The sequence below is a fragment of the Gopherus flavomarginatus genome, chromosome 5 (genome assembly GCF_025201925.1).
Source record: "Gopherus flavomarginatus isolate rGopFla2 chromosome 5, rGopFla2.mat.asm, whole genome shotgun sequence".
Lineage (NCBI taxonomy): Eukaryota > Metazoa > Chordata > Testudines > Testudinidae > Gopherus > Gopherus flavomarginatus.
In genome coordinates, this window is record NC_066621.1 from 129,954,760 (window position 1) to 129,981,969 (window position 27,210).

The 27,210-nt window shown below is 40.2% G+C and overlaps 3 protein-coding genes across 13 annotated transcripts in view; 1 reads left to right on the plus strand and 2 right to left on the minus strand.

Moving 5' to 3' along the window:
* The window catches only part of ATXN3 (ataxin 3), a 464,297-nt gene that overhangs the window by 3,443 nt on the left and 433,644 nt on the right, over positions 1-27,210 (minus strand). For 2 of the 9 annotated variants that reach the window (XM_050953329.1, XM_050953328.1), the window contains exons 2-9: positions 10,342-10,389; positions 8,771-8,856; positions 8,216-8,282; positions 5,093-5,180; positions 4,665-4,797; positions 3,791-3,966; positions 2,958-3,081; positions 984-1,069 (exon numbers count right to left, since the gene is read on the minus strand). In XM_050953329.1, coding sequence (XP_050809286.1) covers positions 984-1,069; positions 2,958-3,081; positions 3,791-3,966; positions 4,665-4,797; positions 5,093-5,180; positions 8,216-8,282; positions 8,771-8,856; positions 10,342-10,371 — 790 coding nt within the window. In that variant the 5' untranslated portion in view covers positions 10,372-10,389. Of the gene's footprint in view, positions 1-76; positions 99-983; positions 1,070-2,957; positions 3,082-3,790; positions 3,967-4,664; positions 4,798-5,092; positions 5,181-8,215; positions 8,283-8,770; positions 8,857-10,341; positions 10,390-10,830; positions 10,996-15,606; positions 15,703-27,210 lie in introns of those variants that run through there. The other 7 variants (XM_050953325.1, XM_050953323.1, XM_050953324.1 and 4 more) reach the window with 7 other exon arrangements.
* On the minus strand, positions 18,612-26,640 carry NDUFB1 (NADH:ubiquinone oxidoreductase subunit B1). 2 transcript variants are annotated; one of them, XM_050953366.1, is made up of 3 exons: positions 26,443-26,640; positions 23,416-23,560; positions 18,612-18,709 (listed from the first exon to the last, which is right to left on the minus strand). In XM_050953366.1, the coding sequence occupies exons 2-3, from the start codon at positions 23,553-23,555 to the stop codon at positions 18,673-18,675; spliced, it is 177 nt and encodes a 58-aa protein (XP_050809323.1). In that variant the 5' UTR covers positions 23,556-23,560; positions 26,443-26,640; the 3' UTR covers positions 18,612-18,672. The 2 variants fall into 2 exon arrangements, with proteins under 2 accessions (XP_050809323.1, XP_050809324.1); XM_050953367.1 differs by lacking the exon at positions 26,443-26,640 and adding an exon at positions 26,086-26,390.
* CPSF2 (cleavage and polyadenylation specific factor 2) overlaps positions 26,722-27,210 on the plus strand; it is a 28,290-nt gene continuing 27,801 nt past the window's right edge. For both annotated transcript variants that reach the window (XM_050953255.1, XM_050953254.1), the window contains exon 1: positions 26,722-26,888. The gene's annotated coding sequence lies outside the window, so the exon portion shown is untranslated. The remainder of the gene's footprint in view (positions 26,889-27,210) is intronic.

Sequence of the window (27,210 nt, forward strand, 5' to 3'; positions counted from 1 at the left end):
GTTTATCATTCCATGTTTTTTCAGATATCTTTTGCTTTTTTTGTTTGCTATTATCAAATGACCATTTCAGACTTACTTTTCAATGCACTGTAATCATTCTATAAAAAGATATGAAATAATGTATAATTAATTTTAGATCTTTGATATTTAACATTAGTAATGTTCAGATTTATTTTCTCTCTCAATTACACTGTTAACATGTTTCCACACATAATTAAGAATAATACATTAGGCTGGAACAGAGACATTTATTTTTTACAAAACTTGAGGACAGACATTTAGAGAGAGATTTATTTTTCAACATGCATTCTGTTGTTGGTAATAAGAAGTGCTGCATACACCTACACCAAGAGCTACAATACTATATTCAACTAGAAAGAAAGTAAAACCAGAACCTGCTTGATCTAGGAGCAGTGCTGTGCACTCCCAAGAAGGAGAGAAATACATTCAATCACTATCTCTAGATTCTTAGGCCAACAGGGCTGAGAGCAGTGTGCAGGTAATGCACTCCAGTCCTGCGGGACAGGTGATCTCATATCACTCAAAAGTGACCCTTTCGGCCAACACAGCAGAACAGGCTCTCTAAAAGTCCTATTATATCCTCCTCAGCAAGAAAAATAGTGGCTACGTCATGCAGCCCCAAGGGCAGTTATTAGGGGAATTAAAGGGAGGAAGGGATAGCTCAGTGGTTTGAGCGTTGGCCTGCTAAACCCAGGATTGTGAGTTCAATCCTTGAGGGGGCCACTTAGAGGTCTGGGGCAAAAATCAGTACTTGGTCCTGCTAGTGAAGGCAGGGGGCTGGACTTGATGACCTTTCAGTTCTAGGAGATAGGTATATCTCCAATTTTTATTTATTTATTTATTTATTTATTTTTTTAAGGCAAGGAAAATTGGGGAACTGTTCTTCAGCAAAGAGAGAACTCACCAGGGAAAAACCTAGATTAACATCTGTGTTGAAAACCATAGGCTGAATAAAACAATACCTGGGTCTGTTCCTAGTGCATTTGAACTTGTAGTTGGTTTATCGTGTAAATCTGGCGTCTGGCCTTGCTGCGACTGTTGCTGCTGTCTGAAATTACCAAAATAGTTTTAAATTAGTGAAAAAACAAAACTAGGAGCACAAAAATAATATAAACTAGACAAACTTCTAAGTTCCTCATATCTGGTAGAGTTCAAGTTACCACATTTACACTTTAAGAAAATATTACCAGACACAAAACTGACTGAAATAATCCAGAATCTCTGGGTTTTATATTAAGCACTCACTTCACTGTATTCTGATCCCTGCAAATAATTTGATCCAAAAAAAAAAAAAAAGGCAGAAAATAGATAGCTACCTACTATCAACCTTAAGGAACCCATAGTGGGTAGTTAGAATTATGAAAAAGGGAACTTTTAAAATGTATTAGAGTAGTACTGTCAACTTAAAAATCTTATGTTCTAAACAAAGTTTCTTTACCTATGTTCGACACCATACATTGCGCAGCGTTGTCAACCCTCCAGGATGTCCTGGAGTCTCCAGGAATTAAAGATTAATATTTAATTAAAGATAATGCCGTGTGATGAAACCTCCAGGAGTTCATACAACCAAAGTTGGCAACCCTATATGCAGGGTTGTTGTAGTTGTGTCAGTCCCATGATATGAGAAAAACAAGGTAGGTGGGGTAATCTCTTTTATTGGACCAACTTCTGCTAATGAGAGAAAGATGCTTTCGAGCAGAGAGTAAGCGTGAAAGCTTGTCTCTCTCACCAACAGAAGTTGGTCCAATAAAAGATATTAACCCATCCACTTTGTCTCTCTTATATCATACATTAAAAGACAAAACTTTAAAATACCAGAGAACGTGTCACAATTTATACCATTTAATTTTAACATTTATTTCAGCTTTGATATTTTTCAATTATACTAGATTCACTTTCAGTTCCTTACTGTTAGGGTTCCAAACATTGCAGGAAAATATTTAGCTGTTAAAAACAACTGTTTTTATTGGTTTTCTTTTTAAAATTGTGAAACATTTCCCTGGATCTGAGGCTTTATATCTGTTCCCCCTTCCCCCCAAAATTTACATACAGGTCCAAATTTAAATCCACAAGTCTCCATTTAAAGCTCCTCATCTTGTCATTATTGTCTCTTTTTCTGAAGTCCTGTTCTGACACCTCCCCTCTGCAAAAAAAGTCATTTTTCATTCCATGGAAAGCCAATGAGTGAGAAATATTTGGATGGTGTTAGGCACCATCATATGCCCTTGCACCCCAAATCCCTTCAATTGAAATGTCTGGCATACTCATCCACAATCTTATCCCCTTGCTACTTCACTTTTCCTTCTGGTTCCCCTCTCTTTCCTCACTAGAAGATCACGATAGAGAGAAGGAAAAGCAATAGTAACAGAAGAGATGCAACTGGTTTATAGTTCTGAAGCAGAAGCTGAATTGGTATTAAGAATCTACTTGCTCATCGCTATGGTTAGCAGAAAACAAGCTCTGCCTAACATTTTGTTCAGAGGGGGAAAGACTCAATAGATGAAAATTATATGACTCCCTGCATTTATATCTCACCTCTCAGGCACATACCGCCACTAAATATTGATTGTATGCTGTAAAGTAAAGGTCCAGCTACGTGCGCACACATAGGTACTAAGATACGGTTTTATATGAAGTCTTAGGAGTATTGTTGTAAATAACACTAACTATTTTATAGAAGGTATGTGTCCTTCATGATTTAATGAGAGTGCACTCCATGGGAAAACAAACAAACAATCTCCTTCTAACTAGTATCTCAAGTAACTAATTAGAAGCTACAGGGTTTCCAGAATACAGTGCTAAAAAGGTCATTAAAAAAAAAAAAAAAAAAAGATAAATAAAAGCTAAACCTGACCTCAATGTTTGAAAAAATATTCTACCATCCTAAAATATAATTACTTCAACAAGCAAATTCAGTTTTTCACCAGATACTTTACTTTTCAAAATATGTCTGTCTTCTCCTTCGCAGCTCTTCTGAAGAAAGAGATTCAGACTGACTTATACCAGATGAATGAGGTGTATTCTGTGATACAGAGTCTGAAAACTCACTTCGATGGCCTCCTAAAGTCAGAACATGGTATTTCATTACACCAATCAAGATGGGAAATTTTAAACTAACAAATGTAACATAGTTAAGATTACCTCTCCAAATCTCGATGAAGAAAAAATTTTTTTATAACATGATCATCATATACAATTATCTAATCTCTGTTACTACAGACAAAAGTCTTGAAACAACAGATCTGGCAAGGAGTGAATGGCTCAGGGATTTGGGGAACAGAAAACCTCATCTGAAGTTCAATGGTTCAAATCTACCTATGGCAGTAGCCAACCTAAAAATTAATGACACGTTTCAGAGTAGCAGCTGTGTTAGTCTGTATCCGCAAAAAGAACAGGACTACTTATGGCAACTTACAGACTATCAAACTTATTTCAGCATAAGCTTTCGTGGGCTACAGCTCACTTCTTCGGATGCATAGAATAAGATGAACTTTCAGTATATTTCCTAGTGATCAACTATTCACATCATCACCAACAACATTTTTAAGAGTCACAAGGAAAGGACCAAAGTTCACACTTAAGCACTTCATGCTTAGGAGGCAGACTTTCCAGAGGGCCTAACCAGTGGGCCTGAGACACATTCACAAGGAAAACTTGACCCTATGAACAGATTTCAGCTGTCAGATTTCACTTTTCACAAGAACTCAACTAGTCAAAGTGATCACTGGATAAAAATTGTAGCTTCTTTTAAAGTAAGTAAGTCTTTTACCTTGCATACTAAGTTGAATGGCTCTACGAAGATCAGCTTCTTCATCTTCCATATCAATTTCCTGTTTACTTAGAGCAAGGGCTCTTTGGAAATTCTCCTCATCTTCATCTAACATGCCTGTTCCATCATAGGGATGGTTAACGTCTAAAGCTTGTTCCAGGTCAGTTTTTTGCCCCCTGCAGAATAGATATCGCATTGCAATCAGCCTTAGATAACATTTTCATTTGAATCTCATCATAAAGAATAATACTTTGTGTTGATTTAGCTCTGCATTTTCAGGGTACTGTAAAAACATTCTTATCTGCACAATACACCTCTGAGGTAGTTAAATATTTTCCCCCTTTTACAAATGAAAAACAGAAGTACAAAAGAAATTAAGTGATTTGTCCACAATCACAGTGCTAGTCAGTGTCACAGTGAAGGGCAGAACTCAGAAGTTTGTGGTTCCCAGTCCCATGCTCTATCAACTAGGCTATATTGCCACACAAGATCTCTGTTTTTACCTATTGCAGAGCCATGGAAGTTAACCTGTATACCAAGAGAAAGGAACATTTATGAAGTAATTCCTTTGAAACTGTACATCTCTCATAAATCTCTTTAAAAGCAATAAAATTTAATCATGATAAAATGCAACAAAACTATACCAGCTGACTAGAGTATTTTAAAATGTTTTAAGATTTGGAAACATTTAAGGATTAATGTTGTAGTTGTAGGATAAATCAGAAAATAGCAGCTTTACAACTCAGTGAAATTATAGTATATATAATAGTAGTACTTTGTAAGTTTACTTAGAAATAAGTGCCTTGGTTGTAGGCATCAGTCGCTAAAAAAAACATGTTCAACACTATTAAAAATAAATCTTCTTTTACCTTACCTTTCATCTCTTGATTGTGCAGTCTCTTCCCCAATCAGTTTTGGTCGCTGCATCTGCTGCACCTGAATCATTTGCAGTAGTTGGTCAGCCTCACAATCTGGCAGGTCACCCTTTACAACAAATATAGAATAACCTGGGAATAACAAAAGCAGAAATACTAAGTGTAAAGTGTGTGGATTATTAAATACCCCCAACTAAATATACCATGTAATAAAAAAAATGCAATTTATTACCAGCAATATAATACAGACATTCAATATTAGGCTTTGCCTTTCATTACAAGGATTGTATAGTTATTTCACCAATTCAGTCACAAAACTGATGTAGATAGACTGGATACAAACACTCTTATAAATAAAGGTTAATTATCTGATTTTAATCATGCGCTTTCAACCAATGAGGTTTAACCATTTGCAAACTAGTATTACCTTCCTGTTGTAACTGAGCCAAGAAAAGTGCAAGGTATGTATCTGATATTAGTTCTGGACCCATCAGGAGAGAGTTCAAGTTAAACCACTGTAATTTGAAAACAAAAAAAGATTTGAGAGAAAAAAATTAGCATGGAATTTATTTTTGGGCAATCTGGTCAATTTCCACAATGAAATATCGGATTTGTAAACTAATCATGTGAAACATCAAAAATGTCTTTAAAGCACAAAAGCACAACAACATAAGTATTGCTACCTGCCACCCTTCAAACAGTCCTCAGCTGACACAAACTCTGAAACCTTACAGGGAAATTTATGTAACGTCAGGCTCCCTCCCTACTAATATCAGGAGAGTTTAAAGGGGAGAAATTTGAACAATTTTTATGTCATGGTTTCTACTGTTACTTTATGATACTGTTTGTTCTGGTTTGCAATATTTGTTCTTGGAGATTGTCATTTGATTCATAGAGGCTTTTTTTCCTTCTGTCACTCCACCATAGAGTCATATTTGTAGTGGAGAGTGGACAGAATCTCTATTTAAAGGGATGGCTGAAGAAATAGTTGAGTATTTTCTGTTAAGAATATGTGTAACAATGCTGCCTTTAATTGCGGATCCTATAAAATCGATTGCTTTAATCATAGGTAACTGGTTTCTCTATATGTATTTTAAAGATAATTATATCAACCAAGTTCACTTGGAATGCTTTTATTATCTATGTCACAAACACAGCCTATATTAGGAGGAAGCGAGACAAGACAAAGATGTGTCCGTATAAATCACTTCACACACACATACTCCAAAAGGCCAATTAGTCATTAACAGTAATTCTCGTAATAACTGAAAATGTATCCAATTTGGGGAGAGACTGATATTATAGGAGCCATTAAAACTATCAGATCTATCTCTTGACACTATCTTGAATAAATGCAAGTGCTTGAAGAAAAATTCTTCACAACACCCTTCCATTGTGCTAAAATCATGATCTTCCAGAGCCACTTCAGATGGCAACAGAATTCAGTCTCCTTTCCACACAATTCTTGGCCAATCTACTGAAACTGTCAACAAGAGTACTAATTAAGTATATTCTTTGTGATAGAGGCTAATGTCCATTGATAGCTAGAATGAGACTATTAACTTATTTCAGATGCTACTGAACCACCAATTACTTTTGGGCCCAATCCTGCAACATTTTAAACACATTTAAATGAAATCAGTGGACTCCTCATGTCCTTGAAGTAGAACATGCATGTTTCTGCAGGACTGGGGTCTTGATTACCGTTCACCAGGAATGGAGTCATCAAATAGTTCCATATCATACTGCCAACATTCTACCAAATTCATGACACAAAATTTCCTCTTAAAAAAATTTAAAAAATCCAACCCCAAATGGTGTGTGGGACAAGGGTGTGGGATAGAGATAAAAAGGTGAGGTATTGATATATGTACATGAGTGTTGGGCTTTTAAAATAGGGATTAAAGAAAAAACCTTTTAGAGATAATAGTTTTACTTTATAGTATAACAAATAATAGAGATGAAAGTCAAATTAATGTTTCCTTCATTGAGCTAATCTATTTTGTCTAGGGATGGATTAACAGCTTATAAAATGAATCTTCCTTCTGTATTACTGTCTGAATAGACACCAAGAAGTGCTTTATTGTGATTATAAACTATGTAATATCTAAAAAAATAGAAGTTTTAAACCCAATTTTTTTTTAAATCAGTGACAGAATAGTATCTTACAAAAAAAAACTGAACTACACATTTAGCCTGGAATGCTCTCCCCATCAGATAACAGTTTTAAAGTGAACATTAATGTCCCTTCGATATAACACATGAAAAAATGTTTACAAAATAAACAAATTATTTTTAAACTAATCCTGAATGTAAAGTCTGTAATGTAATCCCCATTTTCACCATTTACGCCAGATGTCATTTCCACTTGAACTAAACCACAATATACATGCATTTTTTAAATTTGTATTGGCTTGAAAAATCATCACTAGTAAAAGGCAACACTTGCAGCCAAACCACTTTGAGCTTTAATTTTTTAACAAAGAGGCTTTATCGGCAACGTTTGGTGCATTCAATGAGCCTTTTCAGCAGAAAATAAAAAGCTTCAGTGCCATATTGAGGGCAGTGGCCTGGCTAGTTTCATCTACAAAAAATTTACTTATTTTTTCTCATCTGGATGTCAGCATGGCGGCAGCTTCCAAAAACCTTATTTATGGCTATGTGAGCTCCTTTCCATTATTGTAGATGTTTTACAAAGCTAACTTCAGGAGTGTTTTATACATTTTAAAAATGTAGTTTAGTTATATGAAGAATTATAGAACATCATCTAGAAAGGGACAACTTTAATTGGTATTCTGTGTGTTAAAAAGACTCAGTTTTTTCTGATCTATCTGGCTCTTTGGTTATGAACACTTTATACAGGCACACCATCCCTTATTTTTAGGGATTTTACTATTTCTAATTTAATTCCTTCTAAAAGCTATCCTAAATCCTACAGAGTTAAAAGCTGTGTTTCTACTTTTCCCCACTACAATCCCTACTAATACCTCTCCAATGTTGGCAAACATAAATATTCAAAGGTCTAACGTGTTAATCACATTTCCCATATACTGACTAGCCATTTAAGATGCAGAAACTACCTGCAATTTATTTTTACAGTACCAATGTAATAGTATGTGTAATGCAGCAAAAAACAAAAAACAAAATCTGACCCTCAGTACCTCTTTATAATGTATAAAGATGACCTCAAAATTTTTTCAAAAGTATGATTTTCTGGCTGTTTGTTATATTAAGTCTTCTCTCTTTTCTGACGAATATGTAGTGATATCATATAAAGCTGTAACCAGAGCTGCAGCTCTTGCTTCCTATAACAGCACAGATTCTTAGGGGATCTGATCCAGAGTCCTTCCTTATGCAAACATTAATGCCAAGCTGCCTGGCAGCATTATGATATAAATAAGCATTTACCCAACCTATTTATTTGGGATAGTCTAAAACAAATTTCAACCCAGACCTTCAAAAGATGAAAGGCCAGCACATGGCCTCATTGCAACCATTCTTTCCACCCCCGCTCTGAAGTCAACTTTTAAATAAAAAAAGACAAGGTCACCTGTTTTCCTAACTTTCGAACTGTAAACCAGTGTTCCTTATAATTACAAATAAATGATCTTTCATTTCTGCAAAAAGAAAAACACAAGGTATACATAAAATTAAATTCTCTAATATTGGAGCTCATACTAACTTTTAAATTATTTGTTATCACTAATTTATAAATAAATTACAATATTTTGGCAATACAATGTAACTATTGATGCTATAGAGTGTTTAAATTGGTCTTATTATAGTTCATAATATTTTAAAGTGTTCTTTTTAATTATGTACTGAATTCTGTATAAACCTGGTAATGTCATAAAGTATATATGACATCACATGCAACTCAGTCAGCATACTGTGATGCCACAGATACTAAGATGTCATGAAGGCTCAGAGGACAGATCATATTAATCCCCAAAATATGAAAAATAAAAGGCTGAGGGGATAAAAAAGGAAACATCAAAATGTAACAGAGCTTGAAACAGTAATTGTAAAAGAAACTTAGCAATCACAGATTTTCAGCATTACTTTTCTGTAAAATGAAAGCAGGGTGCTAAAAAGAAAGTCTTACATAGGGTCGATCCCGAGCCTCTGATACTCTGGGCTGTTGAAGAGGATTAGTTCTAAACCCCAAACTTTCAAGGCATTGCTTATAACCTGTCAAAAAATAGTACTTTTCATGAGACAAACCAGTCAACTCCAAATTTAAGCAATGCAACCATTTTAATCACTATGAACAATTATATTGTTTTCATAAAGCTGTGCTTTTAAAAAGCTGATACAAAAAGGAAACCTCGGGATCAGAATATTCAAGATGCAACCTTCATGAATCTACGATCACCACACAAAATAGATAGCATATACAACAAAGATGAATTACAAAACTACAGTTTGACAGAGAGATTCTCGCAAAGCACACCTGCTTGATTAGGTTATAGTCTTATATCCAGCTGTATGCTTATTATCTTCTTATTTTCACCCTCAAAACTACATTATTAAAACTGTTTGGCATTTTGCAGCCATTAAGATAACACAAGAAATAATATTAGGGCTACTGTTAACATATTTAGGGATCATCTACTCTCATCCTTTTTGAAGACATGTCCACCAAGGCTTTTAACTCAATAGGTCCTTAACTTTGCTACACTACAAACTAGAACCATGTTGCAACAAGATCCCTGACTCCATTACAACTTGTGTAGACCTAAGCATCAAGGCTTACCAAAAATCCTAGACTTCCAACTAGGGATCTCCCTAATATCTGCTAAAGTTCTAACTCATTTTAAACATTATTCAGTACGTTTGAAATTTATGGATGGAAAAACCTCTTAACACTACTGACTTAAAGCTGTTTGGGATAGAGGTATGGGGAGATTAACAATTCATCCTCACCTCAGCCAGCCAACAGTGTAGCAAGTGAGCAAAGAAATGGTAGAGCAAGAAAGTAGAAACAAAGTAGGAAGCAATTTTTATCAGCTTCAAGGTCACTGCAGCACCATTAGGAAGTAAGGAATTGCCATGCTGGAAATGGCAGAAAATGTATTTCAGAAATGAGACTGGGAACTGAAATTAGCAAATAAAAGGAGAGCCCTGTGCACCTACAAAACAGAGTAATGGGAACAGAAGCTTACATGAGAGTATGGAAAGAAATACTGACCAACATACATGGGGACACAAGAAGAGAAACAAAAGGCACAGAGCATGACCAAGGGATCCAATATAGGTAAAAGCTACTAGTCTGGCATTTTTTATGGGGTTTTTGGTTCTATTACAGGTATTTAAAAGATTCATTACACATTAAGTAAATTCCCTTTTTAAAAAATAAACTTTTTTTCCAAATAGCTCTAAAGTTTCAGAAGTGTGAAATAAAGCCTTTGGAACACAGATTCTGCAGCCTTTTCATTTTGCAGATTACTTTGTAAGAGAAGGATTCTCTCATGGACCCTGTAATCACCAGGAAGGCCTCTGTAATCCATAATTTAAACCCAATGCTCTAGAAAGCCAGAACTCTCCTGCATTAACCCTACACACTAGAAATTGGAGAAGAATTACTAAATGTTATCAAAATTATTTTCAATAAAATATATATAATGCAACTGCACTGGTTGTAAGAAATTGTTCTGACCACAGAGTCATGCTTACTTGAATGGAGAAGTAGCCACTGTCATCCATATTTCCGGAAGGCTGCTGTTCAATGTGGGTGGAGGAGAAAAAGAAAAATTGTGATCAGCTAACATTTCTAAAAAGGTTTGTGAGAAATCAAGTGTAAAAATAAATACAATCGTGTACACCTACATCAGAAACTCTGTACACCGATTTCAAAAAAGACTGCTTGCCCTGTCCAAAATACACTTCTAGTGAAAAAACTCAATCCCATATCCTTCTCTCCATGCCTGTAAGATGGGGATAATATATTTCTCATAGAAGTGTTATGATGCTTTAGTAGTGAATTAATGTCTGTAAATGCCAATTTAAAACACTTGTATGAAAAAGACTATAAAATTGAAAAGCATTATCACTTGAAAATGGAGCTCCCATAACAAAGCAAGAATGACAAATCAGTAAAACAAAAAATTATGTTTAAGAAAAACAAACAGATGTCAAGCAATCTAATGTTAAAATGATTGTTACCTGTAAAAATGTTCTGTACTCTTCACTAGACACTCCTCCCTCTGCCATTCTTATTCTCTCTTCCTCATCTAGCTGCTGTGCAATAGAAGATAACTCCACAGGGCTAAAATATTCCCCTTGTAGTAAGTTATTCAGACAGTGCTGAGCGCATAATGAGCCTTCTTGCTAAAATTGTAAAGGAACAAAAATATATGTAAGAATTGTTTAAAAAATGTTTTGTTACATCTTCGTTGCTTCAATCATCTATGTTTGCCAAGGGAGTGTATTTACCCCCAAGCTTTCCTACAGTGCATTACTTGTCTCCATGCCTGTAAGACCCTGAGTTATTTCTCAAGAAATGTAAACATTTTTAGTCTGTAAGTTTACCTTTAATTTAGAAGATAATTTAAGAATCGGCCAGTGACAGAAGTCTCTGCAGACTGATAAAGTCACAGAGGGACTCCAACTATTCTTGCAAACAGCAGCAGCTACATACTTCATTCTCTCCCAGACAGCCTCCACATGCGACACTCTCATTCTCCATACCAGATGCACTTGTCCCATATAAATCTCCCTCTTCTTTTCTCCCCACAACAGTGCCATGTATCCCTATGTCGCTTCCCCCATCATGGATATACACTCATAGGCAGGAGTGGGCAAACTTTTTGGCCTGAGGGCCGCATCAGTTTTCCAAAATTGTATGGAGAGCTAGTTAGGGGAGGCTGTGCCTCCCCAAACAGCCAGGCATTGCCCGCTTCCCGCTCCCTATCCGACCCCCCCTGCTTCTCACCCTGACAGCCCCCCCCCCCAGGACTCCTGCCCCATCCACCCCTCCCGTTCCCTGATGGCCCCCCCGGGACCCTTGCCCCATCCACTCCCTCCGTTCCTTGTTCCCTGATGGCCCCCCTGGCACTCTTGCCCCTGACTGCCCCCCACTGCCCCATCCAACCCCTCCTCTCATTCCTGACACCCCAAGAACCCCTGCCTCTGACTCCCCACCCCCGGGACGCCTACCACCATGTTCCCCACCATCTGATCGCCCAGACCCCTATCCACACACCCACTCCCTGACCACTCCCCCCAAACTCCCCTGCCCTCTATCCACTCCACCCCCTTACCATGCTGCCTGGAGCACCGGTGGCCGCACCACCCAGCTGGAGCCAGCCGTGGCACTGCGCAGCACAGAGCACTGGATCACGCTGAGCTCTGCAGCTGCACTGCCCCAGGAGCTCGCAGCCTGGCTGCCCAGAGCATTTTGCCAGTGGCGCAGTGAGCTGCGGGGGGGGAGGGGGGAAGAGCAGGGGAAGGGCTGGGAGCTAGCCTCCCGGGCCAGGAGCGCAGGGACCAGGTAGGAGGGTCCCGCAGGCTGGATGTGGCCCACGGGCTGAAGTTTGCCCACCTCTGCACGTAGGCCATGAAGACTTTGTAAGTTTGCCTCAAACCGATGCATCTATTAAATGCATCCAAATATACACATGTATATAGCATGTGTTTTCCAAAGTAAACAGAAATGTATATTTTTGTATTTTTTTACCTTAAGAACTTCAATATATGTGCACTTTCGATCATATGAAAGGCATTCCCATTTATTAGGGACTCTTGAAAAAGTTGGTTTTGAAGATTCTATGTGAATCAGATTTAAAATATAAGTCAAAGCATCAAGAAAATCTTTGAAAGAGAATGATGGGGAAATTTTTAAATCCTACTTCATCGAAAGTCCTCATGGGATTTGCCCCAAATATTTTTACCATCCTAAGATAATATATAGTATGCAAACGTTCAGATGTACTGGGGGTTTTCTTTGGTGACATTAAGGGTGAATTGAGGGGCAAGAAAATTAGGCTCATAATTTATAACTGAAAGTAGCTTTAACCTTAAATGGGGAGACATATCATTCTTTCATAATTAGAAGCCTCCTCGTTCAACCTTGTCCTGACATACATTTGTGCTCTGGCCATTCATTAGAGCTTTCAACATTTTACCCTAGAGCAGAACTTCCTGTCTTTTACAGCAGTGGCTCCTCAGGCATAGAGCTTGCCTCCCTTAGACCTATCTGAAAAGGTATTCTTACCTACCTTTTAAAATTATATTATTTTCTTTTCATGCTTGATTTTATGGTTAAGAATTTGATGTGTGTGTATTAAAGCACTTTAACTACAAACACCTAAGCAGTATTCTGAATACTTTGGAGGAAATGGGGGCACTACCAGTGAACTGAAATGCATATCTTTATTACAAATGATGTTACATACATACTTGTTCACATTTTTCCCCAGTGATGCCAATTAAAATTGAGGGCATGGCAAATAATGAAGAGGACAGGTCACTGATTCAGAGTAATTTACATCACTTGGTGAACTGGCCACACACAAACAACATGCATTTCAATATGGCTAAATGTAAATGCATACTTCTGGGAACAAAGAAGGTAGGCCATATTTTCAGGATGGGGGACACTATCCGGCAAAGCAATGACCAAAAAGATTTGGATGTCAAGGTGGATAATCAGCTGAACACAAGCTCTCAATGGGACGACGTGGCCAAAATAGCTAATGCGATCTTGGGATGCATAAACAGGGGAATCTCGAATAGCAGTAGGGAGGTCATTTCATCTCTATATTTGGCTCTAGCACAACCATTGCTGGAATACTGTGTCCAGTTCTGGTATTCACAGTTCAAGAAAGGGGTTGATTAATTGGAAAGAGTCCAGAAAAGAGCCATGAGAAAGAATAAAGGATTAGAAAACATGCCTTATGGTGACAGACTCAAGGAACTCAAACTATTTATCTTAACAAAGAAAAGGTTAAGGGGTGACTTGCTCACAGTCTATAAGTACCTACATGGGGAACAAACATTTAATAATGGGCTCTTCAGTCTAGCAAACAAAGGAATGACATAATCCAATGGCTGGAAATTGAAGCTAGACAAGTTCAGACCAGAAATAAGGCATACATTTTAATGTCAAGAGTAATAAACCATTGAATCAATTCACCAAGGATTGTGGTAGATTCTCCATCATTGTCAATTTTTAAATCAAGATAGAAAGGCATCCAAACAGATAAATTCCAGGAATTATTTTGGGGAAGTTCTATGGCTTGTTCTATACAGGAGGTCAGACTAGATCACCACAATTCTGGCTTCAGAACCTATGAAAATAAACATTACAACAGAACAAAAATATATGTTGCTTATTGCTAAAGATATCTAACTAGATGATTTATCTCTGCCTAAGTAATCTAACTACTAAATTGTCAAAGAGCATGTGTGTTTCTATATATATACATAAAAAACACACTTCCTGTACTGCAGACTGATGTAAAATATTTGCAGTTTACACCACTTACACACTAAATAGCAATTATTTTGCAACATAGATTAAAGGGCAGAGTATAAATAAGAATATCAATCTTCAGCAGAATTACTTCTATCATTCCAATCCTATAAAGCCATCTTTCCACAGTAACTTATTTTAAAACAAAAAAAAATGGGGTTTTTTTGGTTTGTTTTTTAAATTCCCCTCCTACACATGGCAGTCTAGGCAGATAGGAACTAGTTTGGTTTAGTTACTGTGTCTCTTGATAACTAGAGCAATCTGCATTTACAAAAGAAAATTTATTAAGAATGACAAATTGAAAAACGATGATTAATAATAAAGATAGCTAAAGAGACTAAATTACGGGAAGCACATAAAGAAGATACTAGAATGTGATGGTGTGATACAGAGATTATTGTTTAGGAGTTTGGAGGCAATCATGAGTAGCAGAGATACTTGTCACCTGAAATAAAATATTTAGCACTTATATGGTGCTTTACATTTTCAGAAGCACCGCAGAAGACATTAAATAAATTTTAACAACACCCACTTTGAAATAAGTGTCATAATCTCCACTTGGTATATGCAGAAACCGAGGAAGAGAGAGGTTGTCATGAGCAAAGGTACAGCAAGACAGTAGAAGTCAGGAATAGAGCTCATATCTCCTGCTTCCCATCTTTATGCTCATTTCTCATTTAAGCAATACTCCCTTTCTCAAGAGAGTAAGAACTTCTTTCTGCACGATCAAATTCTTTCTGTATTTATCTTTAAAGGATCAAGAAAAAAAATCAGGAAATAAAACTCAACATGAAAAGAGTTCCTCTATAAGAGGAAGTAATATTGACACTCGTTTGTGACCACTTCTGAAGCTTTATAGACTTATTTGTCCAGTCATTTTTTTGAAAGCACTCAGCTGGTAGCAACTTCAGTATTGGCAAGTTATGTCAGCAGATTGCCCGAGAACCCAGATTCCTCTTCTGAAAGGGGCCTAGATTTCATCTAAGAAGTATTTAGTTGAACTGTCATTTCACCTGGCTGTCCCCCTTCCTCTTGAGAGGAATCTTATCAGCACTAAGATGTTAGAGTGAGGGGCCATATGACATCAAGATCAATTGGATAAGAGAATTTAGCCTGGGGGTTGTTTTGGGGAGTGTTTAAAAGACAGTTTCAAGTACTACGCTACTCTAAGTCATCCACGGGACGGAAGGAACTCACCAGCCCCGGCTCCAAGCCACTGGCTTCGGCTCCCCTCACTTCCCCTGCCTCAGGATACCGCTCCGCTGCCACCTGCCAACCCCCTCCCCGCCATAGGCTACCACCCCTTCCTTTCCTTTCCTCTCCCAGCCCCGCCCAGCCCCAGCTCCTACCCAAGCCTCTGAAATACCCATCCCCCCATCCAACCGCTGGCTGTCCGCGGCACACTCCCCCCACTCCCGAGCCCCACATTCAACCGTAAGCGCCCCCTCCCCTCGCCGCACACTCACCCTCTCGTGGAAGATGGCCTCCATGTTTATTTGTCCCAAGCCAGCAGCGGCCTCCACCTCACGTGACCACATCCCAGCCCCACAGCAGCCAATCATCGCAGCTGCCCCGCACCCCCTCGCCCTCTGCCCACCACGTGATCTTACCCCGCCCAATAAACCAGGGCCTCGCCTGCTCCGTGACAGTCATGTGATCACAACATCAGTGCTTGCGCCGGAGTCCTGGGGGCGGGGATTGCGGGAGCCAGAAGTGGCTTCGGGGCTCGCATAGCTGGCGCGGGCGCCCCCTGTCGGCTGCTGTGGTCTGAAGAGCTTTGTTAGCGCTTATAACCACTTGATTACCCAGGCGGTCTCAGCTGTCTGCCCTGTAACGCGTTGGCTGGAGCTGTGCATAGGACCCCCGCCCTGTCTGTCACAAGCCCTGTATTGCCAGGAGCTGATGGAGATTATCCCGCACCTCCATGGTATTTTAAGGGGGCAGGGTTGTGCTTTGTGAGCAGCAGGGTCTGTTCTATTCCTACAGGTGCCAGGTCCTTCCAAAATCCACCTTGTTCAGTGTGGTGATTATTAAGTCTCAATTAGCCACAGTTTTGTCACACTACCCGTATACTATTCTACACTAACTCAGTCAGAAATGAATTTAATTCACTTTCAAAGCAGATTATCCCATTTCTCATAACTGCCCATTTAATTGAAGGAAAGAATTGTCAGCTAGATTCAGGGTATTTGAATGAAAAGAGGCACCTGCTGAAGGCATGCCCTGTGTCTGTCTATGAATTATGAAGTCCACTTCCTACTCTCTCCTTTATCAGTACAAATGGTGGCATTTTAAAACTAATGACTATGACTTATTTTTTTAATTAAGTGAACCAGCTGTCTGCTCTGCTGACCTAGACCTCTTTCTCTCTCTGCTTTCCCCAAACTCATTCTTTTCAAGCAACATAAGGAAGATGCAAATGAAGAGGATGGAGAAAGCAAGGGAGTGAATGGCTACCACTTGGCAATGAAGCAAGCTAGTCATAGGCAACAGCCAGTCATAGACACACTGGTACATAAAATATTAATATTGAAGGCAAGGGAGGAAAAAGAGGGAAGGGAAAGTAGAACACAAAGAATTTGGAGGGGAGGGGCTCCAGCAGGAGTGTGGGGCTAGAATGGAGCAAAAGGGAAAAAAGAAGATACATTTTTAAAGATTGCAGCAGCATCAGAAATCTGTTAGGCTCTTGCCAAACATGAGGAAGGTACAACTCCTTTCCCAAAAAGTTTACTGAAACAGAACAAATCTGGTCATGCTCATCCTCAGTAAATAGGAAAAGGGAGAAAGAATCAACCAGCAAAGATAAAATTACCCGTTTTGTCTTATACCTGTATTGCCCATCACTGTAATATCTGAACACTAAGGCACTCAGATACCAGAATGATGGGCATAGCCTGAACACATTAACTATCAGTCCTAGGATGAACTGTTGGCGAGCGCATGTAATTTATCCTACAAATCCATCAGAACATTGTTTAGGTGGATGACATTTCTAGAGTACAGAAAACTTGCTCTTCAAAAGGAGCATGTCCTAACAGTAGGTGCTTAGTTTGGAGTTTTCCTCTTTCCAGATGAGCTGTCCCAGTAGTCTACCACTTCATGTGTGGCAAATTATGGGCTTTCAGGGAGGCAATACATTCTGATTACTATCCTATTCTGGCTCTGTCATCATTTAGGAGAAATAGAAGTGGGAAGTACTGACACCACTGCATTATGACTAAAAAGTCTCACCTCCAGTGCTTTTCTATAGCATCATTCTAAATTCAACACCACAGGGATCTTGGTGTAAGTTAATACTGATACCGTAACTCATTGAAAACCATCACGGATTGTGGAACAGCAGCAGTTGGGGAAACCAAAGGCTTTTTATAGCAGACAGTCTGGGATTGAACCAATATGCAGATTTATGGAAAGCTGCTGGTTTGTGGGGTGACCCTTTCATGTTCTGAAGGAGAGCAACCCCTGAGAAAAATCGGTCAAACTCTATGACTGAATTTAAGGCTGTATTTTAAGCACCTTTACACCACACCACAATCATAAAGGTCTGGAAAGCAGCTGGAACTCCTCCCCCAAAGCCAAAAATTTCCTCAGCACAGGGAATTCCTTTAACAGCGTAGAGTTGTTAATTACTTTTATTGCTATAGCACCAAGGAGGCCCATCACTGACCAGTATCCTGTTGAGCTAGGCACAGCAGAAATACAGAATCAAATATCCTCCAGTCCTTGGCTCCAGCCGCTTATGATCTAACATAATGCCCCTATGTTCCTACCCCTTACAGGCCTTGGTGCAAAGAACGGGCTGTGGCATGGCCCATAAATGGTTTCCAGAAGTTTCCATAAATTACAGCAGTTCCAAAGGCTGCTCCACTTTATGCTTGGTGAATGGTAAACACCTAGCCATGCCTAGAATTTGCAACCTGCCACAGGACAAAAGCACCTGTGCCCAAGTGATGGCTGCACCCTCTGAACTGCTCAGGATACCTACACAAGAACAATAAGGTAGAAGACCAACAGTTGTCTCTACTTTATAATGATTTAGGCAGACACACTCCTTTGTTATAACTAAACCAGTAGTTTTTTTTTTAAAAGGCAAATTAATTTCCATTTCTTTGTGAATGCTTTTTTTTTCCATTTTACTCAATTAAAATACGAAGAGACCTGTCCTAGCCTTGGAGGAGTTTTTTGTTCATTTGTTTTAAATGTGAGTGCCTTTTATGTAGTTTTTCTGCTTATTGTGCATGTTTTTTCCTTAGGAGCAAGACTTTTTAGAAAAAACATTTCTGAACAGGATATTTATTAGTCATATGATTAAATCGTCCTTCAAAATGGAAATGAAGAACAGGGACTTAAATTGGCAGAACTAAACTACACTTTTCAGTGGCTTTATTTTTTTTTTAATACTAGGAATGAAGTGTATCAAGTGTAAAAACATGGTTCCTGTTCCACAGATGACACAGTAACAAAGACATCATCCACTTGTTATACACGCTAATTTAATTACATGGAAGCATTTCCCATTTCACAGACAGCTTTTATCTCCAGGTTACTTCTTCACCAGGTTTCAATTCCCTGTGTGGAGTGGGAAAAAATGAGGATAGTAAAATTAGGTAGTGCACAGGACTTTTACAGACTGTAAATCTATAAACAGTAATGCAGATTAAGTTAGTGTTTCATTAGCTTAATTGCAAGGTATTTTATAACAGATCTTGATTTCTATATTAACTTTTATGAATAATTAATATCCTCAACTTCCTCTGTAACTGTTAATCAAAAACTTTATCATCATTTGAAAAACTGGTCTTCTCCTTCCTTCCCCTTTTCTTGAAGGTTAGTATCACTTTTTTCTGTGTACTTTCCTTATGATACTCCTGACTCCCTTCCACATTAGCCCCCCTGCCCCATTAGCACTGTGGAGAAGATTCTGCAGCAGCCTCTCTCTATTGACTAAAATGGGACTTCATGGCAGGGTCCACTCACATTGGAGTTGAGCTCACTGGACAACTGTGGCCTTAGTTATCAAGTGTGGCTAATGAGGGCTTGAAGTAGATACTTTAGGAGCATGACAAAGACACCCATAAAATAGTTTGACGAGTTGCTAGAAAGCAACTGAACAAGGTGCATCTTGAGCACTCCCTGGCCCTTTTAGTCTGAAAGCAAATGCTGGAATTAGAAGCCAATCCCTTATGTAGGTGTTGTTCCCAACAAACTCAATGGGACTTCAGTACCAGGCAAATTGTTTGAAACTACAGTAAAGAACAGAATTATTGGGAAAGAGTCAACACAGCTTTTGTAAAAGGAAATCATGCCTCACCGATCTATTAGAATTCTTTGAGGATGTCAACAAGCACATGGACAAGGGTGATCCAGTTGACACAGAAGAAAGCCTTGGACAAGGACTCAAACCAAAGGCTCTCAAGCAAAGTCAGAAGTCACAGGATAAAGTGAAGGTTCTCTCATGGATCAGTAATTGAATAAAAGATAAGAAATAAAGGCTAGGCATAAGTGGTCAGTTTTCACAATGGAGAGAGATAAAAAGCAGGATCTCTGAAGGATCTGTACTGGGACCAGTGTTCCCACTAATTTTTTATTTCCATGTACGGAATGAATTTTGTTATGTGCAACAATATGGAGGTGGTATGTGACATCATCTTCATATTAGTACTAACAAAATTCATGCGGTGAGGGTGGGACCAAGGGGTTCGGAACATGAGAGGGCTCAGGGCTGGGGCAGAGGTTTGGGGTGCGGGGAGGGTGAGGACGCTGGCTGGGGATGTGGGCTCTGGGGTGGGGGCAGTGATGATGTGTCTGGGGTGCGGGAGGGGGCTGAGGCAGAGAGTTGGGGTGTGGAGGGATGGAGGATCTGGCTGGGGGTGTGCGCTCTGGGGTGGGACTGGGGATGAGGAATGCAGGAGGGGTTCAGGGGCTGGGCCGTGCGCGGGGCTCCTTTCCCTGGCAGCTCCGGCGGGGCTGCACCGGGTCGTGTGAGGGACTCCTCTCCCTACCCGTTTGCGCAGCCCTTGAGAGACTGCTGCACGGCTGCACAGCTTACAGAGAACAGACTGGGACCTGTGCTGCTCAACATATTCATAAATGATCTGGAAAAGGGGATGAACAGTGAGGTGGCAACATTTGCAGATGATACAAAATTACTCAAGATTGTAGTCAGCTTTGGACTTATTTAATAGTGACAAATGGATCTCTGTCACTGGGTAACAAAATGAAAGATGAAATTTAGTATTAATAACTGCAAAGTAGGGCTGTCAATTGCAGTTAACTCATGCAATTAACTCAAAAAATATTATTATGATTAAAAAATACTAATTAATCACAGTTTTAATTGCACTGCTAAACAACAGAATACCAGTTGAAATGTATTACATATATTTGATGTTTTTCTACATTTTCCATATATATTGTATTATGTGTTGTAATTGAAATCGAAGTGTACATTATTTTTATTACAAATATTTGCACTGCCAAAATGATAAACAAAGAAATAGTATTTTTTCAATTCACCTCATACAAGTACTGTATTGCAATATCTTTGTCATGAAAGTGCAACTTACAAATGTAGATTTCTTTTTTTTGTTACATAACTGCACTCAAAAACAAAGCAATGTAAAACTTCAGAGCCTACAGGTCCACTCAGTCCTATTTCTTGTTCAGCCAATTGCTAAGACAAAAGTTTGTTTACATTTATGAGCGATAACGCTGCCTCTTCTTATTTACAATGTCACCAGAAAGTGAGAACATGCATTTGCATGGCACTTTCGTAGCCTGCACTGGAAAGTATTTACATGCCAGATATGCTAAACATTTGTATGCCCCTTCGTGCTTTGGCCATCATTGCAGAGGACTTGCTTCCATGCTGATGACACTCATAAAAAAATGTGTTAATTAAATTTGTGACTGACCTTTGTGGAGATTTGTATCTCCCCTGCTCTGTTTTACCCGCATTGTGCCATATATTTCATGTTATAGAAGTCTTGGATGATGACCCAGCAACAGACATGCCAAACCCGTTAAAAAAAAAACCACCACCACAGAAATTGGGCTTGTTTTTTGCTCAATTGGCTTAAGTGTTCCTTGTTTGCCAGTTTTTGGCTTGTAGCTTGTTGATTAGTTTTTTTGATCAGCTCCTGGCAAGCAGGGGCAAGCAGCGGGGGGTGGAGGGGAAGAGAAGAGTCAAGGGTGCACAGCAGGCCCACCACAGTCCCAGACTGCACACTGGGGGAATCTAGTCACATAGAGTGTTGGGGTCCTTAGGGACTGGCTTGTTTTGGCCTCATTTTGAAAGGAGATTAGCTTGATTTTTGGCTTATTGTGAAAGTCAGGTGCTTATTTACCGTGTGAAATTTGGCAACTGTGCCCAGCACATGTTGTTCATTTTAAGAACACTTTCACAGCAGATCTGACAAAACGCAAAGAAGGTACCAATGTGAGATTTCTAAAGATAGCTACAGCACTCGACCCAAGGTATAAGAATCTGAAATGCCTTCCAAAATTTGAGAGGGACGAAGGGTGAAGCATGCTTTCAGAAGTCTTAAAAGAGCAAAACTTTGATGCAGAAACTACAGAACCCAAAGCATCAAAAAGAAAATCAACCTTCTGCTGGTGGTATCTGACTCAGATATTGAAAATGAACATGCATCAGTCTGCACTGCTTTGGAGAGATATTGAGCAGAACCTGTCATTAGCATGGATACATATCCTCTGGAATGGTGATTAAAGCATGAAGGGACATATGAATCTTTAGCGCATCTGGCACGTAAATATCTTGCAACACCGGCTACAACAGTGCCATGAGAATGTCTGTTCCCACCTTCAGGTGACATTGTAAATAAGAAGTGGGCAGCATTATCACCTTCAAATGTAAACAATCTTGTTTGTCTGAGCAAGAAATAGGACTGAGTGGATTTGCAGGCTCAAAAATTTTACATTGTCTTATTTTTTAATACTTTTTTTTTTTTTTTTTTTTTTACATACTTCTACATTTGTAAGTTCAACTTTCATGATACAGAGATTGCACTACAGTACTTGTATTGAGTGAATTGAAAAACACTTTTTTTTACAGTGCAAATACTTGTAATCAAAAATAAATATAAAGTGAGCACTGTACACTTTGTATTCTGTGTTGTAATTGAAATCAATATATTTGAAAATGTAGAAAAACATTAAAAAATATTTAACTAAATGGTATTCTATTATTAACACTGCAATTAATCGCACAATTAATTTTTTTAATCACTTGACAGCCCTACTGCAAAGTAATGCACTTTGGAAAATGTAAGTCCAACTAAACATATGAAGTGATGGGGTCTAAATTAGTTACCACCACTAAAAGAGATTATGGAATCATTGTGGATAATTCTCTGAAAACATCTGCTCAGTGTGCAGCAGTGGTCAAAAAAGCTAACAGAATGTTAGGAACCATCAGAAAAGGGATAGATAAGAAGACAGAAAAGATCATAATGCCACTATTCAAATCCATTGTTTGCTCACATCGTGAGTACTAAGTCTAGTTCTGACCACCCTATCTCAAAAAAGATATATTAGAATTGGAAAAGGTATAGAGAAGGGCAACGAAATTGATAAGGGTATGGAACAGCTTTCATACTAGGAGATGAAAAAGACTGACTGTTAAACTTACGAAAGAGACAACTAAAGGGGGAGATGATAAAATGATTAATGGTCTACATAAAATGATTAATGGTGTGGAGAAACTGAATAAGGAAGTGTTATTTAACCCTTAACATAACACAAGAACCATGGGTCACCCAATGAAATTAATAGGCAACAGCTTTAAAACAAGCATAGGGAAGTATTTCTTCACACAATGAGGTCACCTTGGGGAACTCTTTGACAGAAAACCTTGCTCTGGCTGTCCCTAAACAACTAACTGCCAGAAGCTGGGACTGGAAAACAGGGGATGAATCATTGCCCTGTTCTGTTCATTCCCACTGAACCATATGGCAGTGGCCACTGTCGTAAGACAGGATACTGGGCTAGATGGACCATTGGTCTGACCCAGTATAGCTATTCTTATGACATTCACATGGGGAAGGATTGCAAGATTTCTTAACTCCAACTAATTTAAATGGCAGTTGAGAACAATGATCACCTCACTTGAGGTGCCAACATTTTGCAGGACAGGACCTATAGGGCAAAATCCTGCTTCCTTTGAAATCAATATCAAAATTCACATCACTTCAATCGGAGCAGAATTAGGCCTTTCAGACAGATTATTTTGTTAAAAAGTTGTGTCATAAACTAACCTTTTAAATAACATGCTCTTGTTTCTGAAAGTTGATAGTTTTTCATCATTCCTTCTGTCCAGATAGCATCCAATAACAAATCCCATGGGACACAAAATATGGACCCAGTATTCACGCACAGCTTGGACAAAATTCACCATGATTGCTAGAAGGAAAAAAAAAATTGGGGCAGGGGTCAGAGTAGACAAAAATCTTAACATAGAAACTACTGCATATACCTAGTACATATAACCTCCCGTACTGGAATTTTCTCTATGAATTCATGAACATCTGAAGGCCAGCACATATTTTAACAAGAGAAAAATGCTGCTCTCAGGTCCACACAGAATTCCTGGGAACAGCCAGATACTGGAATCTAGATTGAACTTGCAGTACTGACAGTAGAATTTTGCCCTAAGGGAATAGGAATGCAACCCAATTAATAAACTATTTCAAGGTAATCATAGGCTGAGTATTCGCATTTAAAATTATGGCAAAAGTCCCTCACTAGAAATCATTCTAATAATGCACCATTTATGAGGAGTCTGCCTTGTTGTAAAATATAATACCTGTTCTCAACTAACATTTATAAAGCAAAAGCAGCAAAGATGCATCCGACGAAGTGGGTATTCACCCACAAAAGCTCATGCTCCAAAACTTGTTAGTTTACAAGGTGCCACAGGACTCTTTGCTGCTTTTACAGATCCAGACTAACACGGCTACCCCTCTGATACTTATAAAGCAGGAATTTTCATAAGTCTAGATGCAATTACTGTAAGGTGGGTGCACAACTGGTTGAAAGGCCACCCTCAAAGAGTAGTTATCAATGGTTCACTGTCAAACTGGGAAGACCTATCAGATGGTGACCTGAAGGGATCTGTCATTGGTTTGGTACTACTCAATATTTTCATTAATGACTTTAATAATTGAGCGGAGAGTATTCTTATAAAATGTGCATATGACACCAAGCAGGGAGGGGCTGCAAGCACTTTGAAGGACAGGATTAGAATTCAAATGATCTTGATGCTTTTGAGAATTGGTCTGAAATCAATAAGATGAAATTAAATAAAGACAACAGCAAATCTACACTTTGGAAAGAAAAATCATGCACAAATACAAAATGGGGAATAAATGGCTAAGCAGCAGTACTGTAGAAGAGGATCTGGGGGTTTTAGTGGATCACAAATTGAATATGAGTCAACACTATGATGCTGTTGTGAAAAAGGCTACTGTCACTCTGGTATACATTAACAGGGGTGAAAGACATGAAAAAACAGAAAGAACTGGGCATGCTAGGCTAGATTAACAAAGAAATGTAGGCACCTAGAAAATCAACAGGATTCACAAAACCTGGGTTTGGTACCCTATACAATGAAAGACTAAGAGCAGAGATAGGTGCCTAAAAATGGAATTCACAAAATGCAGCATGCAGGACATTCTTTGCCTAAGGTAGCCAACAGGAAGCATGCCCCTCTCTCAGGCATACCCCTCTCTCAGAGCTAGGCACCTAAGTCTGGACTGCAGGAATGTGTATCCCTCTGATTGGGATTCTCAGCTGCAAATGCTGTCTTGGAGATAGGTACCTATACCACTTTTGCAAGAAGATGGTGGAGGAAGGAGCAGGGAAGGGACAGAATGAACGGAGAGGACAGAGGGTTATGAGAGGAGAAGCTCCATCATAACCTTTAGCCCAACGGTCAGGTACTCACCTGGGACGTGGAGACCCCAAGTTCAAGTCCCCCCTCCACTTGAGGGAAATATGTGAATTGAACAGGGATCTTCCATCTCTTAATTGAGTGCCCTAGCTACTGGGCTCTGAGCTCTTCTAATCCGAGGCTCCCTCAGTCTTTCCTGTTGAAGCTGTTCCACTGTGGCTAAATATTTTAAACAGTCATTGGAGCAGGGAAACTGGATTCTGGGAGCTTGTTGACACAAATTTTATAGCACTCTAACTTGCTGGCTCAAGGGTGTGAAAAATCACCCTCTTGAGCATAGCAAGTCCAAGCACTTTAAAGAGCTAGTGTAGACAGACTCCAAGCGTGGGGAGCACAGTTAGCAGGAGCTCGTGCTTGACCACACTCATACCTCAAAGTGCTGCCACAGGAGCATTTCCGTGGCAGCGCTTTGAAGTTTCCAGTGTAGACATACCCTGGGTCTCCCACCTCCCAGGTGAATACTCTAGCCAAAAGGCCACAAAGTCATTCGCATGCTTGCTCTCACTCTCTCTCTGTTCCAATAATTATTTCATTATTATTCACAGCACAACAGTTTCAGCATCGGGGGAGGTCAGAAAGAGGGCAGGGGGAGAAGAACTAGAAAGTGCTTGTGTGAGAATGACTCTGTAGTCCAATGGTTAGCACACTCGCCACAGAGGTAGAAGATCCATGATCCTGTCCCCCTGCTTCAGTGACATTTATTTATTCCTACACAGTGGAACATCTTCAATCAGAGAGACTGACAGAGGCCCACAACAGAATATACCATACTCCAGTAGCTAGGAAGCTCACCTGAGAAGTGGCAGATCCTGTTCACGTTCCTTCTCCCCTTCAGGCAGAGGGAGGAGTTGAACCAGTGGTCTCCCACCTCACAGATGAGTAACCTAACCATTGGGCTAAAAATTATGACCCACTGGCCATTGTGTGAACTTGTCTATAAGGCCCAATCCGGTAGATGAGGTCCGAACACACTTACCAGATCAGGCCCCACAAGCAAGTTAAGTGTTCTGCTGCCTAATTTATCCTGGTTTGTCCATCACTCTGGAACTTAGGCGTCAGCCACTCAACTTGTACAGCACCTAGCACAGGGGCCCGGCTGCTCCCAGTAGCATTACGGTGTAGGTCCCACACGATCCGAGGAGGAGAGCCACTCCACACGGGCCCAGTATTATTGCTGTAGCCCCCTCGCACACCGCACTAACAGCGACTGGCCTGGCCCGGCCCACCCCGCGCGCCGAAGCTGTGTTCACAGCCAAGAAGGCACCACGGCCAGCGACCAGCACGAGGCAAACGTGCAGCCCCCGGAGCCTCCTCACCCACAGGCCCCGCTCACCTGCCGCCCGCTGCCGAGCCTAGACCTGCTGCCGCCTGCGCCGAGCCCAAGGGCAACTGGGGCTACTCAAGCTGCTGCTTCTGGACAAGCTACCAGCCTGGCAGGACAGACCATTAGCAGTGAAGGGGAGGGGGGGTTAGCTTCACCCTGGGAGCGTTTATTTCAAAGTTCCAAGCTGTCGCCCTTATGAGCCTCTATGGCCCGGCTCTCGTAACGCGAGGCCCGAGTGTCCCGCTCCGTACTCCCTCGGGCTGCCAATGGTACAGTCCATTCCCCTGTCGCTTTCTCCTACGCCAGACTCCCGAGCCCCGCCTCCCCATCTCAGTTCAAAATGGCGGCGGCTGCGGAAGACACGGGGTCTGATTGAGAAGGCGTCTGGGGTCCCCCCTGTGCTGTCCCCAGTAGGTTTAGGGGCCTGGGGGCAGCGGCGTAGGGCTGGTAGCGAGGTAGGTGCTGGGGTGCCTCGCTCCGCCCATGTCTCCGGGAAGAGCCTGATACAGCGATCTGCACACTGGCCCCTGGCGAGCAAGGAGGCTTCCCGTCCCAGCGCATGAGGCCCGGGGGACTGGTCTGGGTGGGGGGACTTTTCTGAGCGCCCCTTCTCGTCAGTGAAAGCGGGGAGAGGCGCATCCCCATCCTCGGGATGTCTTGGGATTGGGACCCTCCTCCCCGGGAGCGCTGGAGAGCAGGGGTGAGCGGGAGCGAATTGGGGGCAGGAGACCCTCGAGCGAGCGGGGGGCACCGCCAGAGAGAGACGGGAGTGGGAGT

Excerpts from the sequence above, each read along its gene's own strand:
- NDUFB1 (XM_050953366.1), bottom strand. The coding sequence starts at position 23,555 with ATGGTGAATTTTGTCCAAGCTGTGCGTGAATACTGGGTCCATATTTTG. Across the intron at positions 18,710-23,415 it reads AAGAGCATGTTATTTAAAAG|GGAATTGAAACCTGGTGAAG; the intron begins GTTAGTTTATGA and ends CACTCCACACAG.